This window comes from Perca fluviatilis, chromosome 2, assembly GCF_010015445.1.
Source record: "Perca fluviatilis chromosome 2, GENO_Pfluv_1.0, whole genome shotgun sequence".
Classification (NCBI taxonomy): domain Eukaryota; kingdom Metazoa; phylum Chordata; class Actinopteri; order Perciformes; family Percidae; genus Perca; species Perca fluviatilis.
Window position 1 is genome coordinate 21,070,520 of NC_053113.1, and position 17,640 is coordinate 21,088,159.

At 39.1% G+C, this 17,640-nt stretch overlaps 1 protein-coding gene and 1 long non-coding RNA gene across 3 annotated transcripts in view; both read right to left on the bottom strand.

Moving 5' to 3' along the window:
* The window catches only part of igsf11 (immunoglobulin superfamily member 11), a 116,936-nt gene extending 106,680 nt beyond the window's left edge, over positions 1 to 10,256 (bottom strand). Inside the window, exon 1 of one of the 2 annotated variants that reach the window (XM_039826335.1) lies at positions 9,677 to 10,256. In XM_039826335.1, the coding sequence (XP_039682269.1) occupies positions 9,677 to 9,737 (61 nt within the window). In that variant the 5' untranslated portion in view covers positions 9,738 to 10,256. The remainder of the gene's footprint in view (positions 1 to 9,676) is intronic. The other variant, XM_039826337.1, reaches the window with a different exon arrangement.
* A 5,212-nt stretch (positions 10,257 to 15,468) lies between these two features.
* LOC120575525 lies at positions 15,469 to 16,356 on the bottom strand. Its single transcript, XR_005642012.1, has 3 exons — positions 16,200 to 16,356; positions 15,851 to 15,870; positions 15,469 to 15,560 (listed from the first exon to the last, which is right to left on the bottom strand). It is a non-coding gene; the product is annotated as an uncharacterized LOC120575525 (long non-coding RNA).
* Between the last annotated feature and the right edge of the window lie 1,284 nt (positions 16,357 to 17,640).

Genomic DNA, 17,640 nt, shown 5'->3' on the forward strand with positions numbered 1-17,640 from the left:
AACCCTGAAAATTAAACGAGGACGTTAGTTTGTAAACAGTGGTAAATGTTCAAAACTGACTTTTGGGGTAATCATCTTTAAACTTGTCTTCTCTTTGTCATCCAAATAACTAACCTGTGGGTTTGTTTTCTTTTGTTTTCCCTGAACCTGTTCCATTAGGGTCTTAAATTTTTTTCGATTGCTAAGCCACGTGGGCACAACTGGAGTCACATGTGCAAAACTCTAACTACAGTCTGCACAGCAGCAGTTCATGTGGACCAAACTCTAGTTCATTTTTCATTGCTTGAACACAGTTTTCAAAACTCTACACACTTATCCCATGACTTTAACCACAAGGTGCACAACACTGTAGATCTACAGCACTTTGTTCAAATGCTAACACACTGCTGTCAAAACTGTTAACCACACATTCAAAACAGAATAGATTTCAGTCTGGTGCCTATCAAACACTGCTGATTGCAATTTTAGCTGAAAGCCTAAGCAGGTGTCTTGTTTTAGACTAGTTAGTGAACATATATGGTATTTATACAGAGAAAGCTCAGAAAGTCTTTTTTGTATACAAACACCAAATAAGAATGAAACAATTCTACACTGTACTGTTTGAGAGAAACGGGTAAAAGAGCAAAGATACCAATATGTCCAGGTAAGATGTCTGAGGTTATGTACGCTACAATAAAAAAAGTGAAAAACACTATATCTTTACAATAGTAAAACTGTGTTCTTACTGTTTTTCAGAAAGTAATGGAGGTGAAAGCAATAGAAACACCACATTACAGTAATTTGTATTTAGAGATAATGCATACATCCAATGTGATGAACTTGCCACATTATGCTGGAGAGAGGCAGGATTAGTCACACCATTCGTTGGTACTGTTATGTACCTTTAGTTTTTTCCCCCAGTAATTCCATAAATTACTAGAGACAAAATACTTTATTGAAGAAAACTGATGATTTTCATTCCTTCTTGTTTACCTTATGTAAAAATTGGTATGCTATACAATCTATATTTTTCCTTAAATAAACTGTTGAGTAGTGTCAAGTCACTCAAATTGTTCAAACTGTAAAGATGAGAAAGTTTGTCATTTCTGTATTGGTGTTTGATGCTAGTGTTTTTTACCCTCAGTGTGTTCTGGAGTGACAGTGTGTGTTATCTCAGTGAGGCCTGTGCATACTGTTTGAGACGTGTGTTAAGAGTTGTGTTGCTTTGAATGAGTTGTGCAGGTGATGTGACCTGTTTAGCTCAGGTGACTGTAGGTAGTGCAGACTGTAGTTTGAGTTTTGCACATGTGACTCCAGTTGTGCCCACTGTCGTTTAGCAATCGAAAAAAACTGTAATAACTTAATCCAGTGGTTCCCAACCATTTTTCCTTGGCGCCCGAAACTGACGTTGAGGTAACTCTCGAGATAGAGCCTTTCTTTTTTGATACAGAGCAGTTATCAGTACTTTGATGTTTCTCCGCCATGTTTCATTCATAAAATAGTGATGCCGTGGCGGCAGGAAAAACAAGGATGATAGCAGCTAGCAGCTGACCTGATGACAGCAGGGGCCACCGGTTAGGAGGTCCTGGAGGTTAGCCTGCCTACAATTTTAAGCGAGAACAAAAATATATAGTTTTTATACAGACTTTTGTATAAATTATATATTCTAGTGTATTATCATAATTTGTTTAACATGTGCAAATATATTTTTTTTTACCTCAACCTTAAACCAGATAAAGACTTGCGCCCCCCCCCCCCGTGATCTTTGCCGCCCCCCTAAGGGGTGCCCGGACCCCAGGTTGGGAACCACTGACTTAATCCATTGCAGTCCAATTTATCACAGCTTTCATTTGATCTTTAACAGAGATATGTGGCTGTATTTCAGATTTGGCTGTGAGTCACAATATAGTGTTATTTTTCACATCATATATGCTTCAGCTCTGTTTTCATATTCCCAGATATCAGCAGTTATTGTGGTGAATGGCCAAAACTATCAGATTATAAAAAAAACAAAATGTACCTTTTAAATGTCTGTGCCACCCTGCTGCCTTCCAAAATGTGTTTCTTGTTAATATATTTTTAGAGTAGAGAGAGTGAACTAGATTAAAAGAGCAAAAGCACAAATAAAACAGCAGTGTTTTGCCCCAACAGTCAGTTTATGAATTACCTATGGCTGTGAAAAGCCCCAGGCATATTTAATGCAGGAGAATCTGTCCCCTTTTTCACTTTGTTCCCCTTTTATTCTCTTCACTCAGTATTCTGCATTTTCACTCCATTAGGAGATGTGAGTGTCAGGACGACAAGATGGTTTCAAGTCCAGTTCATCTGCTCACCCTGACCACAAAGACAAATGATTCCACTATACTTACAGGCTGCTGTCACAGGGATAAAATCATGGTTAAGGAAACTTCCACCAACACATTGTATGAACAGCAGCAAGAAGCTTGTTAAAGCCGACTAGTTCTCCATCTTTGTTTTAAAACCACATCGTGTCTGAGACCTCTGACCCTCAGAAGCTTTTAAAAGCTCAAAGAAGAAAAGTCATTTCTGTAGGTACTCTCGAACAAGCACCTAACAGTAGAGGTACCCATTACAGAAAAGCACAGACAACCCATAGAGTGCAATAGCGAGCAATTTACAAAATGACATTCCTCTAAAATATGAAAAGTATCTGGTCAAGACAATGACTCAACGGACCACCATGCACTTAAAGCAACTCACAGGATCTGCGTTCTCTCAGTGTGACACCAGCCAGCTCAGCCGCTGGGTTCATCAAGTGCTGTGAGGTCATTTAGTTGTTGTGTGGATCAATTAAGAATCAATTTTAAATTAGTGATGCAAGGCCGCAGCACTGCAGGGAGTACAGTTGAAAATACCTATATATAGTCCTTGCTTCAGGACTCCCTCGTGTTAGGAAACTCTGACCTTAAACCACCCATCCTTCCTCTCGGCCTGCTGTGAATGCAGCTACAATATTTAGTTTTTTTTTTTTTCTCATGTCTTTATAGACGGCTTGTCTCTCTTAGAGTACTGCAAAATTAGTTTTTGTATTGTGCTAAACACTGTAGTGCTGTGAAATCTGTTTAAATGAAAATTTAAAACACTTGTTTTAGATCAATGGCCACATCATCATCATCATCATCATCATCATCATCATCATCATCATCATCATCATCATCGCCTGAAGACTTGTGATTGGTTGATCAAACTGATGATGTCATTACAGGTTGGGGGAAACCTTGATCCTTTGGGATCCACTGTCATTTATTTCCCTGGGGAATATGAGGTCCCAGACACACACACACACACACACACACACACACACACACACACACCGTGCCGCCTGTTAGCACACGCTTGGGAATAATGTGTCCACAGGAGCATTTCCTTCGCCATTGATCTGAGCTCATAAAGGCCTACAATGATAAACACAGTAACAATTCTTGGTATTACCAGAAATCAACTTAACAACCCTCTGGCAGACACTGATTGAGAGCCGCAATATATCACTCACTCACACACACACACACACATACGCACACACACTAACACACACAAGGAAGTGAATGATGTAGGGGGGCTCCTGTAAAATATAAATCAATTAAAGATAGAAAGAGCGGCACTATTTTTTTATAAGAAAAGTGTAATTTTGTTTTTGTTGCTGACACATAAACCTTTTTTGTTGATTGTGATTTCTGTTCAAAAACTGTTACATAGTTTTGCAGTCAGATTATTGTCTGAAAACAGGTTTAAATCGGCCATTGTTGTGATATGGATGTGATATTGCGCAGGATCTTTTGCAAGAGTATACAAAAAAAAACAATAGGAATTCTGTCAGAGCGTAGTCTGTGGAAAACCCCAATTTGTGACTGTAGTTTAGGATGCTGAAACACTCATGACTTTGCCTGGATTAATGGGATTTAAGAGACTTTTTTCACTCCCTTTGTTCATGCTGAGCCTTTGGAACAATCCCTGACAGTAAGCAACTGTTAAACATGAATATGCCATGTAACTAAGCAGCAAACCAAAACGTATTGATAGTTGCAAAGAGTCAAATATTTGAAAAAGGTTGTTGTGGCCACTAATGTCATATCTGCATGTACCAAATATCTCCTGAGACACATGTGTGATGGAAGGTCCTGTCAAACCTCAAGAGCCAGCGAAGCAAAACTGCTCATTTCAAGGAGAGGATCTTCAGGGTGCCGCGACAGGAGGAAGACATCCTCTTTAAATATGTATAAGCCCAGGGCTCTTCACACACACACACACACACACACACACACACACACACACACACACACACACACACACACACACACACACACACACACACACTCGAAAGGAAAATCAAGTTAAAAGATGGTCTCATCTGAATGGTTCAATCTGTCACAGTATGTTTTATATCATCCAGCGCCTTCACCGCTTCTACCCCCAGTCAGGCGGGCAGGTCTGGGACCAGCGCCTTTGTTTGGCTGCAGGACCAGATGTCTGCTTGCCTGTGCTGGACTACCTCGACCCCAACACCCCCATCCCCCATTGCGTGTCTTGTTTGCCCTTGTATTGGTTATGTGCTTATATTATGTTGCTGAGGTGTTTTTTTCCTGTTCCCACACTGTACTCCTACTGGGGGCATAGTCTGGGAGTTGCCTTTTTCTCCTTGTCTCTACTCATGTCATGCTTTCTTGACCCCGTATTTGTTTGTATGTACCTTGTGAAGCGCTTTGTTGATTTGTTTATCTGTGAAATGCGCTATATAAATAAATTTGGATTGGATTGGATTGGATTATAAACTTAAAGCATGTATATTCACTTATGTGTTGTGGTCTTGTCATGGATTTATTTCAGCTTTTTTGCATTATACCTTCCCCTCTGTTGCAGGACTGCAGTGATTCATGTCATGCTATACTTATACAGCGGAACCTTTTGCAGGTTCTTAACTAACATCAGCTTTCACACTTAATCCATAGAGAAGTTATTTTACGACTCAGGGCAAGGATCTTGTGGCTCAAGCATACTCAGATAAAACTGGTTACTGCAGTACTGCAACACAGATTTGCATTGCAACTTGATTCGCTAATAAAATAAAAAAAAAAGTCTTACATGTCATAAAATAAAAGTTGAAATGCTTCATTCACACAATTTCTCTGCATAGAATGATAGAGCAGGGACAATGTTGTTCATTCTAAAATTAACTTCCACTGGAAAGCAAAGTATTTGCCATTTTAAATGTTATAGATGACAAACCTGAATCTAAAACCAGTTTGACAAGCATACCGTCTGCCTCCAGCTCAGCCTCTGTTCAGAGAAGTTCCCCAACACTCGTTACTCAAATGCAGTTAGAAACTCAACTGATCACAATTAAGCATCAACAGCCACGCGCTTATCATTCACTCATGATTCCCTTATTTGCCACTCTGATTAAAGTTACAACCAACCCCCAAACCTCAAAGCCCCAAACTTCTGTGAACTGACCACATCTGATGTTTGCCCCAGATGCTTGGCCAACTGCCGTCTTTGGGGCCTGGTTTAATGTGTGCTTAAGAGACCATGGGACCGGGCGAATGCTGCGCTCTCTTCCTCATAATATCTGCACATCACTTATTCATTCACACTCCCCAGGATTGCGGCTGCCGCCATCATCTGAGCACCCTGTCGTCTGAAGTTCTCTGCGCCTCTGTCGCTCAAACGTACGCACGCAAATGCACACATGCACATGCACTTTTCAAGCGTTCCCAGGGGTCTTTTAATTTTTTGAGAAGCTATTTTTAGCGAGAAAAATAATCGAGGTGGAAAGTTCCATCTGTCCAACACTCTTGTTCCAGCTGCTCCTTTTTAGCAGCAGGCGGAAAGAGGAGGGGAAAAAAACACTACTCATCAGATAAAACTGACACAGATGGGATTTTCTATCATATGAATTCTGCATTAGCAGGATTTTTTTTGATTGAATGCTAGGTGCATTACATTTAAAAGAATAAAACCTGAGTATGTTTAAATGGCTTACTGAGCTGTGCAGCTCTCTCCACTTTTTAGCTATCTTATCAAAGCTCCCGTCACTGTGTTCTCTCTCATCCATGCTCTCATCCATCATTATCTTTGACTACCTTCAGCGTTGAAGTAGCAATAGAAACACACAAGTAAATATGGTTGTGGTGATTTGCAGTTATCGGACCTGCTATAGATTGTAACATAGTTCATAAATGTTGGTTTTGGAACAACATTTCCACCAAATTTATCCCAGGTTTTACCTTGACAGATGTCTTTTGGCCCGCAAATCACCAAAACCACCTCACTGCCAGTGCAACTGCATGGCATGAATCATATTTGAATGACCAATCGATTGAAATGAGATCAGCAAACTGAGCAAAGGAGACCACGTCAACAACAAACACATCAGAATTGCTATACAATGTCATACTGACACTTCTGAGCAGATCCTCAAAGGTCAACAAGCTCACAGAGAAAGTGGAGAAAGGAGCTGGTCTAGGTTCATCTTTGATGCAGACTTGAATGCCCTGAATGTCAATGAGCTTAAGAAACACTCCCTGTTGTCTTCTTTCCCTCACTGGACATTTCTTTGTAAACATACAGGACAGCGTGATGGAAGTGCGGGGGCTAATCCAAACATTTCAGTGTATGCCATTTGAAATGTTATATAAGATATATTATGCAGACAACCAAACCAAACAACTGTTCACAAGTTCAGAGCCACCACCTCTGCTTGAATTTAATTTGCTGAATTGATTCGACCTCCGGATCGGTCCCTGCAACACCCTGGAGGGTTGTTCTGGGTGAATCGTTAAATCGGGGCATCATGGACAGAGCAGCTCTGTGTTGGTATCGCCATGGGCATTTGTTGTGACAACAGCTGAACCAATCAGTTTATTAGCATAGAGCCTCTACTGATTATTCTTCTAACTTTTATAAACTTTCTTCAAACATTTTAAGCACTGCAGATCTGAACAGCCCGTTTCTTTACTGCGTAGCTGTAAGATGCTGTATTACTAATTGAAAGGAAAGGATACAATATTTATGTGTGACTGGGGAGGGCTGATGGCTGAAGAGGGAAATGACATCTCATGACATCCTCTAACTAAAGCTGAAAGTAGAAACCTGGCCGTGGCTGACGCCTGTCCAAGTCACTTATAAATTTGACTTCCTCCTGTCATAGCTGCTCACAGTTTTCTACTTTGCTCTTTTCACTTCTTTTTAAAGCTATAGTGCGTAGTTTCTGTCGCTCCCATGAGGAATTCTAAGTAATGACAACAAAACTGTCGGCGTGTCCACATGATACAAGCCTTACGTGACCGCGCCCCCACCCCTCCTCCACGCAGTTGCTAGTAGCCAAGGAGGACAGGAGGATTAAAAAAACATGCTGGACTCTCAGAAAAGGTAATTATCTTCACTTGAGCTTCTGCACGGGAAAGGCACCGGACGCCACAATCTTCTGAACATAGCCATACTGAAAAAACTGTAGCCGGAGGATAACACGGTGTAGGCAAAACCGATTGTTTTCGTTTTTCTCACTACTGACAGCACTCCAAAACAACAGAGCTACATGTTGAAATCGACCGGAACTCTTCCTTTAACTGTGTAGTATGCGTCAGCTACAAACGTATAGGCCTACTGGATGGTATGCTGGATGGTATGCATTGCACTCAAGCCAAAAAACACACTTGTCATAAACACAGCCTGTCAGAGATTTAGTTAAAATGAACATGTGAGATAAAAGTGAAACTATTCTGGCCTCACTGTTTAATAACCCACAACAATCTGGTGTCAGCTAACATAACGAACAGATCAGATCAATCTAGTGACAATGTCTGACATGCAAAAAGTGGAGGTCAGTACACACAGACAAAACAATCAATACTGACTTTGCTGCATCAGAATGTATTTATAGAAACACTGGCAGCTCCCCACCAAGACGCAAGAGGAGAAAAGAAAAACTGAGTCCAGAGAATGCAGTTTTTTTCTGAACAAGCTGCCATGTTAATAGAGCTGCTGAGCTCTTACATGCTGAGCAGTTTGTTCTTGCTATAAAATCATTTGTAGACTTGAACCTTCACTCATTGCAATGGCTGATGTTTTTTTTTTAATTGGATGGACATGTGAATGTGGCCTCAATCTACAATTGTTTATGTCAAACTATGTTATTAGACAAAAGGTCAGACTGGTAAAATCAAATAAGTGTGTGTGTGTGTGTGTGTGTGTGTGTGTGTGTGTGTGTGTGTGTGTGTGTGTGTGTGTGTGTGTGTGTGTGTGTGTGTGTGTGTGTGAACAATGAGTAAAGCCGACAAGACACAGTACATCCACTCACTCCAGAGGTATATAGTGAAACAAGTGAGCAGTGGAGTGAAACACCTGGGCAATCAGGACTAAATTCAATCTTACACAATTGTTCTGTCCAAATTGACATGTCAGGCTGGTGTCTGTGTGTGTGTGTGTGTGTGTGTGTGTGTGTGTGTGTGTGTGTGTGTGTGTGTGTGTGTGTGTGTGTGTGTGTGTGTGTGTGTGTGTGTGTGTGTGTGTGTGTCTGTGTGTGTCTGTGCATGGTTGGGTGGAAATGCTTTTTGTATCCTGACATGAGGCTCCAAGGAGACTTGGTTGGTATTTTCCAGGATTTTTCTGCTCTGCTTTGCTATTTTTCAAATAAAGATGTGTGAAAAAAGTTTCATAAACTCGTGCATTTTTTTAAACTTACTGCTATTTAATATTTGACATAACGATTTTAAACATCTTTATTTCTACATCATAGTTGCATTAATACATTTAATGCTCACTTATTGTGTCATTAATCTTGGTATCTTCTATTCCTGTAAATTCAGAATTTTATTTCCTTAATTCTTTCCCCGAACTACAGGAAACTTAACAAATACCACAGACAACTTAAGTGTCATTTTCAATATTCCATGGATATTATATTGTACAACAATGATCATAAACAAACTTGCATCCACTCCCAATATCACTATTGTTGGATAATAACACAATTGGACTTATTGGACTTAATTGGATCTTAGAAAGATAAGACCAACAAACTTGCTATTAAGTAACACACACACACACACACACACACACACACACTTCCCCATAGGAGAATTGTAGGAGCACATAGTGGTTTTCCTCTCCTGAGCTCCCTGGTCGTGCTTATGGTAAATCGGGCGGGTACCGCAACCGTTTGAAAAAGCAGTATGTAGACCTTATGTTGTGTAAGACGCGCAAAGGCGACATCAGGCAGGGCAGGGCGCATTATGGGTAAGATGTGCACAATCAAAAGTGCCTTTGGGTGAGATGACATGGCGACTACTGGGAAAAAGTCATCCTAAATCGGTGCTTTAGTTTTTGTGGAAATGCCGGGGATTTGTCAACCTGATCCAAACATGCAGTATTAAGGAGGAGGGGGGATCAAATGAATGTAGCACGCGCTCTTGGAGAGGAGAGGATGAGCCCGTGGTACTATTTAATTCCAAATACATCTGTGTTTGCAGTAGCCTACTGATGCAGATGTATTGCCTTTTGAAATATTTCCCCTATAACCTATTGTTGTTGTTATTATTATTATTATTATTATTATTAGGCCTATTGTATTATTATTATTATTATTATTATTATTATTATTATTATTATTATTATTGTCTGTGTACGGTGTGCATTGTGCTTGTAGTTGAGGATAGCACACAAGTGTCACACAACTTACCCTCCATGCAGAAAATGACCATCCAGGCTATCCATAGGTCCGAGTTATGAAACTTCACCATGGTTCGTAACTGTTCAGTGACTGGTTCTCAGTTGTAGCCCAGTGCCTCCTTCTTTATGAAATCTCAGCTCCGCTCACAGTTTCCCTTGAATATAAGTAGCCTAACTGTTCCTTCTCAAGGCATGTGGCATGAAAGCAGTCCGGGGTTTTACGCAGCGCAGACCAGCGACATTTCCCTAAAACAACGTGAAATGTATGGAGAAAACAACACAGAGAGCATTTCTATCCAACGGGCACTCGTCTCTCCTTCGGGCGCTTTTTTACTTCTCCTCTCCTCCTGTTCTTTGGTAGCTGCTGGTCACTCCAAGACTGTTTTCTTTCTTAGACTTCTCCAGTCAATTTACGCACACTTGGTATAACTCAATGTGTACCTGCTGGTGAACAAAAATCTGCCGTCTGTCGCTGAAAGTGACTTACAAACAGACCAGAAACTGGCACTTTACCCGTCCGCTTGGTGAGTCTCTCCAACGCGTCTTGTTGCGCTCCATGGTTTCTCGTCTGTTCTGCTGTAGCCGAGCTGACCAGGGTGCAAATCAAAGAGAATTGGAAACAACACGACTTCCTCTTTATATTTTTCAAAATAAAGAGCCCATTGGACGTTTTGTCCTCCGCAGCGCTTTGAAAATAAGTCTTTCTGGCAATGTGAGACGAGTCACGAGGTGGCTTAAGGACAGGGTCAGTCCGTCAGTCAGGGTTGAACCATTTCCATCCTCTCGTCTAGTGTACTCCCTACACTGTTCTGCATCTAAAAGTCAATTCTCGAGTATGGAATTGGTGAAATAATTTTGTGAAGTCACTAAAACTTCCTTTAACAAACAATTCAGTTAAAAATGAAAACCATCCACTCCAAGATAACAACACACCACTTTACTCCACACCACTGCTCAGTAGTCTTGAAGACACTATCCAGCATAGTCAGCCAGGATACGCCTATAAATAGGCTTACAGTGAATGGGACTGCCAGAAACACATCAGCACTCAGAGTGCTTTTATTTTGTAGGTAAAATCCACCTGGCTTCCTGTTTGAGTCTGAGTGTGTCTGTGCGGCTTGACGGCGCTCAGCAGCAGGTGATTGAAATGAGCTCAAGCCCGGCTGTTGCTGGGAGACCGCTGACGCCGACGTGTGAGAGAGAGAGACATTCGTGCCCTCCTGCGGTGCGATCACAGAACGACCGACAGAATAGAATAGAATAAGGTAAAACAAGATAGAAAAGAATAAGATAGAATAGATAGGGTAGATCACAATATATAAGCGCAAAATAGACTAGAATAGAATGAAATAAGATAGAATAGAAAAGAATAGAATAGAATAGAATAGAATAGGGTCTATATTTGGTATTCTAGTGACTATGTGCATACTTAGACCTACCTAGATAAGTGGAACCTTTAACATTTTGTAATAAATAATAAGTACAATAGATAATCAATACTTTAATATGATAAACAAAGGGCTGCATAGTTCTGTTGAGTGGAAACGATTGGAATGTTCTGCCTGTGCTACAATTCATCAGCCTCTTTGCTCGTTGTTGCTATATTAGGCCCTACATTCAGAGTTATTTTCATAATTTGTAATGTAAATATCAGTGCAGTGTCGCTGCAACACAGATGAGAGTTTCAGATGAGTGGCAACAAGAGAAACAGACACAGCACACACACAACGCAGACTGCACTGCAGATAAACTGTGTGTGTGCAAGTGTGGGAAAGACAAAATGACTTTTGAATTACCTAATGATTCAAAGCATTGCATGTAATTGTGTAGCAAAACAGTAATGTGGCTGTTAGAAGTGACTGAAGGTTGAAAGGAACTACTCAGTGATTAAAAGAAGCAGCTGAGGAGAGTGCATCAAACAACCTGTGTTCAGGCCTCTGATCACTCTGATCCACTGATCACACATAGCTCACCTCAGCACTAAATAGCTGCTTATATCTTTTCTACCTCACAGTATCTGTGAGTAGAGCAGTTTGTTAGCTAAAAAAAGCATCCGAACATCAAAAGAGAAACATTGTGACTGAAGTATTCTTTGAATTTTCTTTTTATACTTAGAGAAAGGGAAAATCAAAGGCAAAGACATGATGGGGGCAGTGCTCTACACATGCATCTATCCATCCCTCCATTCTCTCTTCTGCCTAGAAGCTGTTGGCAGAAATTCACAGACGTTTAGCTGTCACTGCAGACAAATAAGGTACAAGTTAGAGGATCTTAAGGATGCCCGGAGGCCTTCACAGCCCTTTCTTTATTCATCTCTCACTCACTTTCTCCTTGTGCCAGAACTTTCAACTTTTCTCATATGCAACCTCAGCTCAGTCTTTGAGAAGGTCATACAACATTTGTGATATTGCATTGAAATTTGCGTCAGAGGGAAAACAACATCCAGTGTACCGGGTCAGAGCTTAAAAGTTTGGAGCAGCACACAAAAGCACTGTGGAAGACAAAACCTGATCTACAGCATGACTCCTGGGACACTATACTGTACAGTACATGTATGAGGTTCTGTGTGTGCCAGAAATGCACTGATGCCTAGTCTTAGGCTGCTTTTAGTTTATATATAGTGTGTCAGAAAACAGCAAAACTACAAATAATTTTCTAAGGCCAAAAGTTACATCTTCAAATGGCATGTTGTCTGACAAACAGTCCAAAACCCATATATCCTCACTTGACTATCACATAAGACACAGACAAGTTGCAAATACTAACAGTTGTGAAGCTAGAACCAGAAGATATTTGGTATGTTTCTTAAAAATGGGCATATATGATTATAAATGTCAAAATAGATGCTGATTAATTTTCTGCTAATCGATTAATCGTTTCAGTTAATGCCAAAATACTGTGGTTGCATGCATTTCTTTTAGGATTTTATAGCAATTTTATGGCTGATGATTGCACCTGACTGATGTCCTGAACTATTTCCATAGTGCTATTTCCATTTACCAAAAGCCATGGACATGCAAAGGATACAAGTGATGTGCTAAGTCAGATGGCAGAAGCAAGAAAAAAATCAAACAAGCAAATGTACAACGTCATGACAATGTACAACAGTGAGGAAATATGTCAAAAGAATGGAAAAGTTATGCCATTCTGAAAACAGACACACCCTTTTGGCATTAATAAAACTTGAAAGAAAATGTTTTTCCAATCAATTTTTCTTAAAATAAAATAAAGGTTTGAGCATGATGGATGGGTTAAATTTGGTTTCTTCAGCAGCCCCAGAAAGATGCATGCTTGATTTATTATTGATTCCTCTCTGAAAACGCTCCATTTGTCTTTTTTTCTGCAGCCCATACAAGATTCAAAAGACCTGAAGGAGATCCTCAATGCTAAATGTCTTAATTCTCTTGTACCGACAGTCCGACAACTTGAATATTGATGTCAGTTAAACGGGTGATCCTTTTAGTGAATTGTGTATTTTTATATATAGGCTAATATTAACACTGCGGTTAATTCTGCATAACCAGTACTTTTACTGGATACTTTACATTTTACATCTGTGTTTACTTTTTACTTGAGTGAAAATTTAAATGAAGAACTTATTTATGTAAGTGGATTATTTTTGTTGTTACTTTTACTTCTGTAAAGGATTGAAATACTTCCACCTCTGGTACATTAATACCTGCTGATGGTTTCCAACCAGGTCAAACGAAGCACTCTGCAGACATCAGACATTCATTAAGGACCAAGGTTTTCAATTTTCAATAGTTTGGGTTATATAACTATGTGGTATACAAATCTGAATTATCGTCACCAAGAATCTGAGAGACACAAGCAACCCCTTTACACAGCAGGGGTACAGATACAAATCAAATACATCTTGCTGGCATTGCTTTTGTTTACACATTTTACTTTTGTTTCTAAAGCATAGGCTACATTAGTTATCTAATTGTTGGGTGCAAAACATGCCCTATTCAATTCCAGGTACCAAGACTTAAAAAATAGTGTTGAAATCAACAAAACAAACATTATATTTCAAGGTATTTCTCCTACATACAATCAATTCTGAATTTGAGCCTACCTGAATCCAGAATGAAAGACATTGTACAGTATATTTGTGCGCTTTCCCAAACAATTAACGACAGACTCACACACAGGTAAATTGGATGAACAATTCAAATAAACCACACCTCCCAACCACCAGAAGCTGCTTTCAAGTGCAGGCGGAGACATCAGAATTCTATGCACATTGCTAGTCTCCCACTGTCAGACCTATCAAAATAAACCTGCACAGTGGTAAATCTGAGGAACATATTTTATTTTATTTTATAGCATATGTTGCCACATTATCTTGACTTTGTTCTATGTTTGATTTTGTCTTTTACTTACGAGGTTGTTTAAGGCTGCAACTAAAGATTTCTTTTCAGTTTTATTTAAGCTGCTTTTAGTTTTTAATTAGTGTCTTGATTAATCAATGCAGTACTGTTGTCATGTCAGAAAACAGAAATAAATGCATGAGAACCTTTATTTGATACTTTTAAGTACTTTTTGCTGATAACACTTTAGTAAAAAATGAAATGCAATACTTCTGTATGTATTTGTATTGCTTCTTCCACATACTTCCACCTTCGGCCACTGAGACCTGCTGATAGTTTCCACTCAGGTCAAACGAAGCACTCTGAAGACATTATACATTCACTGAGGACCAAGGTTTTCAATTTTCAATAGTTTCAGTCCAAAGGAGCTATTTAACAATTCCACACTTATCCATGTGAAGTGACTAAATTAGATACAATTAATTTATTTTTATTATTATATTTTCTGTTTTGTCATTTCCACAACATTAATTTTCAATTACAACGACAAACAAAAACTTTATTGTTAAAATATAAATCTTGAAAATAAAGCAGCTTTAATCTACTTGGACTTTGATAAACCTTAAAAATAGATAACGATGTCATCTTGTGGTGAAGAAAACACACTTTATTTGACATAAGTTGAGGGAAAACATTTATTTCTAGGAATCAGCAGACTTGTTTACACAACACCATGTTTTCATGACACAAATAAAAGGACAGGAAGAAAAAGAACTACTGCAGTCCTTTTGTCAATAGACAACATCATAAAAGACTAAGAGCAGTCCGGTCCCCCCAGGAAGCATCATTCCTGAAATGACAAAAAGGACAATGCTGTTACTGCAGAAAAGATACATGGTTTATTAAATAACATCTCAAGTGCCACAGCTCCTTCTGTATCTTTAATGAGTGAATCTCTGTGGCAGCAGCACGAGCCGTAACAAACGCCAAAATGACATTCATTTTTGGAGCAGAAACGTTAGGGAGTGTATGACAGGTATAACTGCAGGGTGTTCACTTTCATGGAGGTGATTATACAACAAAAGCTTCTTTATGACGCTCCTATCTGACCGGTTTCCCTTTGGCTTCAGTCACTTACATGGAAAAACCTTATTTATACAAATGTGACCAACAGGTTCTGTTTCCTCTGAATAAAACTGCAACAAAGTGAAATGAATTTAAGGGGAACATAGGTGATAAGATAGTAGAAGTTGCTCGGAGTTCAGCTGCAGGTTAATAAATCAAAACGAATCTGCAGATCTGGAAGGTTTTCACATGACATCTATAATTAAATAAAAAACGCATACACGCAGGAAGCGGTTGTGGTTGCGTCACATCTGATTAAAACTTTCACTGCTGTTAAGACTTGTTTTGGATGTTCTACAGAAGCTCGATCCTTTTTGACTAAATATAATTTGATGAAGATGAGTCGCCGGATTTTTTCCCCTCCTTCTTTTCCTTTTTCTTTTTGTCCTTCATCTTGTGGTCTTTGCCTTTGTCCTTTGGCTTGTCCTTACCTCCAGACTTGTCTTTGCACTCTCCCTGAAAAACGGCAAACGTTAACTTTGAATAAATCATTGTGTTGGTTTAGTCTTCAAGGATTGTGTTTGATTCCAGCAATCACAATGAATCAATGTAAAGTAAGAACTGTGTTAGCTGTATTGTGCCAAATAGCTGGTAGCAAAAGTGCACAGATTAAAGAGATTTAGCAGAGAAGCAACTTTTTGATATCAATTTTTGAATCTACCCTGACAAGAGCCACTTGGCTAGAATCACAAGTAGATTCACTTATTAACTATTAAGCATCTTTGATAGAATGCACATAGTCCTACCTTATCCTTCTTCTTTGAACCTGTTTAGGATGAAAAGGTCCTGAAGTATCAGATTAGATCATATGTGATGTAACAATTATTTTGTGAATCTGAGCGCAAAAGCAACCTCTTTACACAGCACGAGTACACATACATCTTGCCGACTGTCTTTGTTTAAACATTTTAATTGTGTTTCTAAAGCACACGTCTCATTCAATAATTAAGCTGTCAGCTGCAACGTCCAACCTAAAATTGCCTGTTAGTTTTAAATTTCAGTTACCAGGATTTAAAAAATGTTGTTAAAGTCAATGGAGATAACATTCAAGGTAAAAGATAAGGTTAAATGCAATAAATGTGAATTTGAGCCTACCGCAATCCATCGTGACTCCTGCTTGTGCGCTTTCCCAAACAAGTGAACAAAGAGACTCACAAACACACAGGTAACATACGTAGATAAACCTCACCTAAACGATGTTACCTCACATAACCCCACCCCTTAACCACTGCTCCCTCTAGGTTAAACATTCACTGGGTGTTTCTCAATCTCAAGAATGCAAAGTACGGACTTGTGATCTTGGGGAGAACGTTCTTGCTGGTTGTTCTTGGAAGAATGAAAGCAAGCACAAAAAATGCTGTTAACAGTTTGAGACAATGCGTTCTTCCTGTTATTGCTCAACACTTCCAGCACAGAGGCTACCTGCAAGGCTCCAAAATACCAGCTAGAAATAAAAACCACAACAATATAACCACTTTGTATTAAAACAATCTCCGGACAAGAAAACCTCATAATGCTACAACTATTGCTGATTCAGCTAAAAGTCTTTCATCGAATTCATTTTACCAAAGCTAAACTCCATAAATTGTTTCCAGAAACAGAGGACTCCTGTATCAGATGCTCATTTTCTCCTGCCGATCACACCCATACATTCTTTAGCTGCCCAAAATTGGCCTCATATTGGTCTTCTTTTTTTGACTTCGTGTCTAGGGCTCCATGTCCTCTAGTCGCCATCTTTGGTGTGTCTCACTTGTCATCCATCACGAGACAGAAAGCAGAGGTTATTGCTTTTGCTTCTCTTATTTCTAGAAGGTGCATCTTGTTGCATTTGAAGTGTCCAACCCCTCCACCAACTACCTCTTAATTAAAAGATCTGATGTCATTCATTTCACTTGAAAAATTGAAGTATTCAACTCGGGGCTCAACTGATACATTTTATAAAACCTGGAACCCTATTTTAAATCTTTACGACTCTGTATCATCACTAGATTCCGACTAAATATATAATGGGTGAGCAATTTAAAAAAAAAATCTAGGTATGTCATACAATTGATAACATATAATTATTATTTTTTTTGTTTGTTTGTTTTTTAAGATAATCGCTTGTAGAGACTGCCGATATTTTCTATTCCTCCTGGGTGGATGGGGGGCGGGGTTTGGTATGGTGGTTACTCTGTTGTTGCTGTGATTCTTGTTCTTTTTTCTTTCCTCTTTTAGTTATATGTTGGAAAGAAATGTGTAAAAAGATAAAAGTGCAGGGAATGTTTTCTTTTATGCTTGTCTCTTTAATGATCTAATGTTAAATTTTGTCTGTATAATAAAAAGTGTTATGAAAAAAAAATGCTACAACTATTGCAATAATATTGAAAAATAAAACTAATTGAGCTTTAATTTAATTGTTTATGGTTTAACTCAAACAACCCTTACTTATTCAAAAGAGTGGAGCGCGATCCCTACTATTATTAGTGTATAAGTTTAAGTCAGTTTAAATAAAAAAATAAATAGGCATATGCACTGGTGTGTCTTAGGTGTTCCT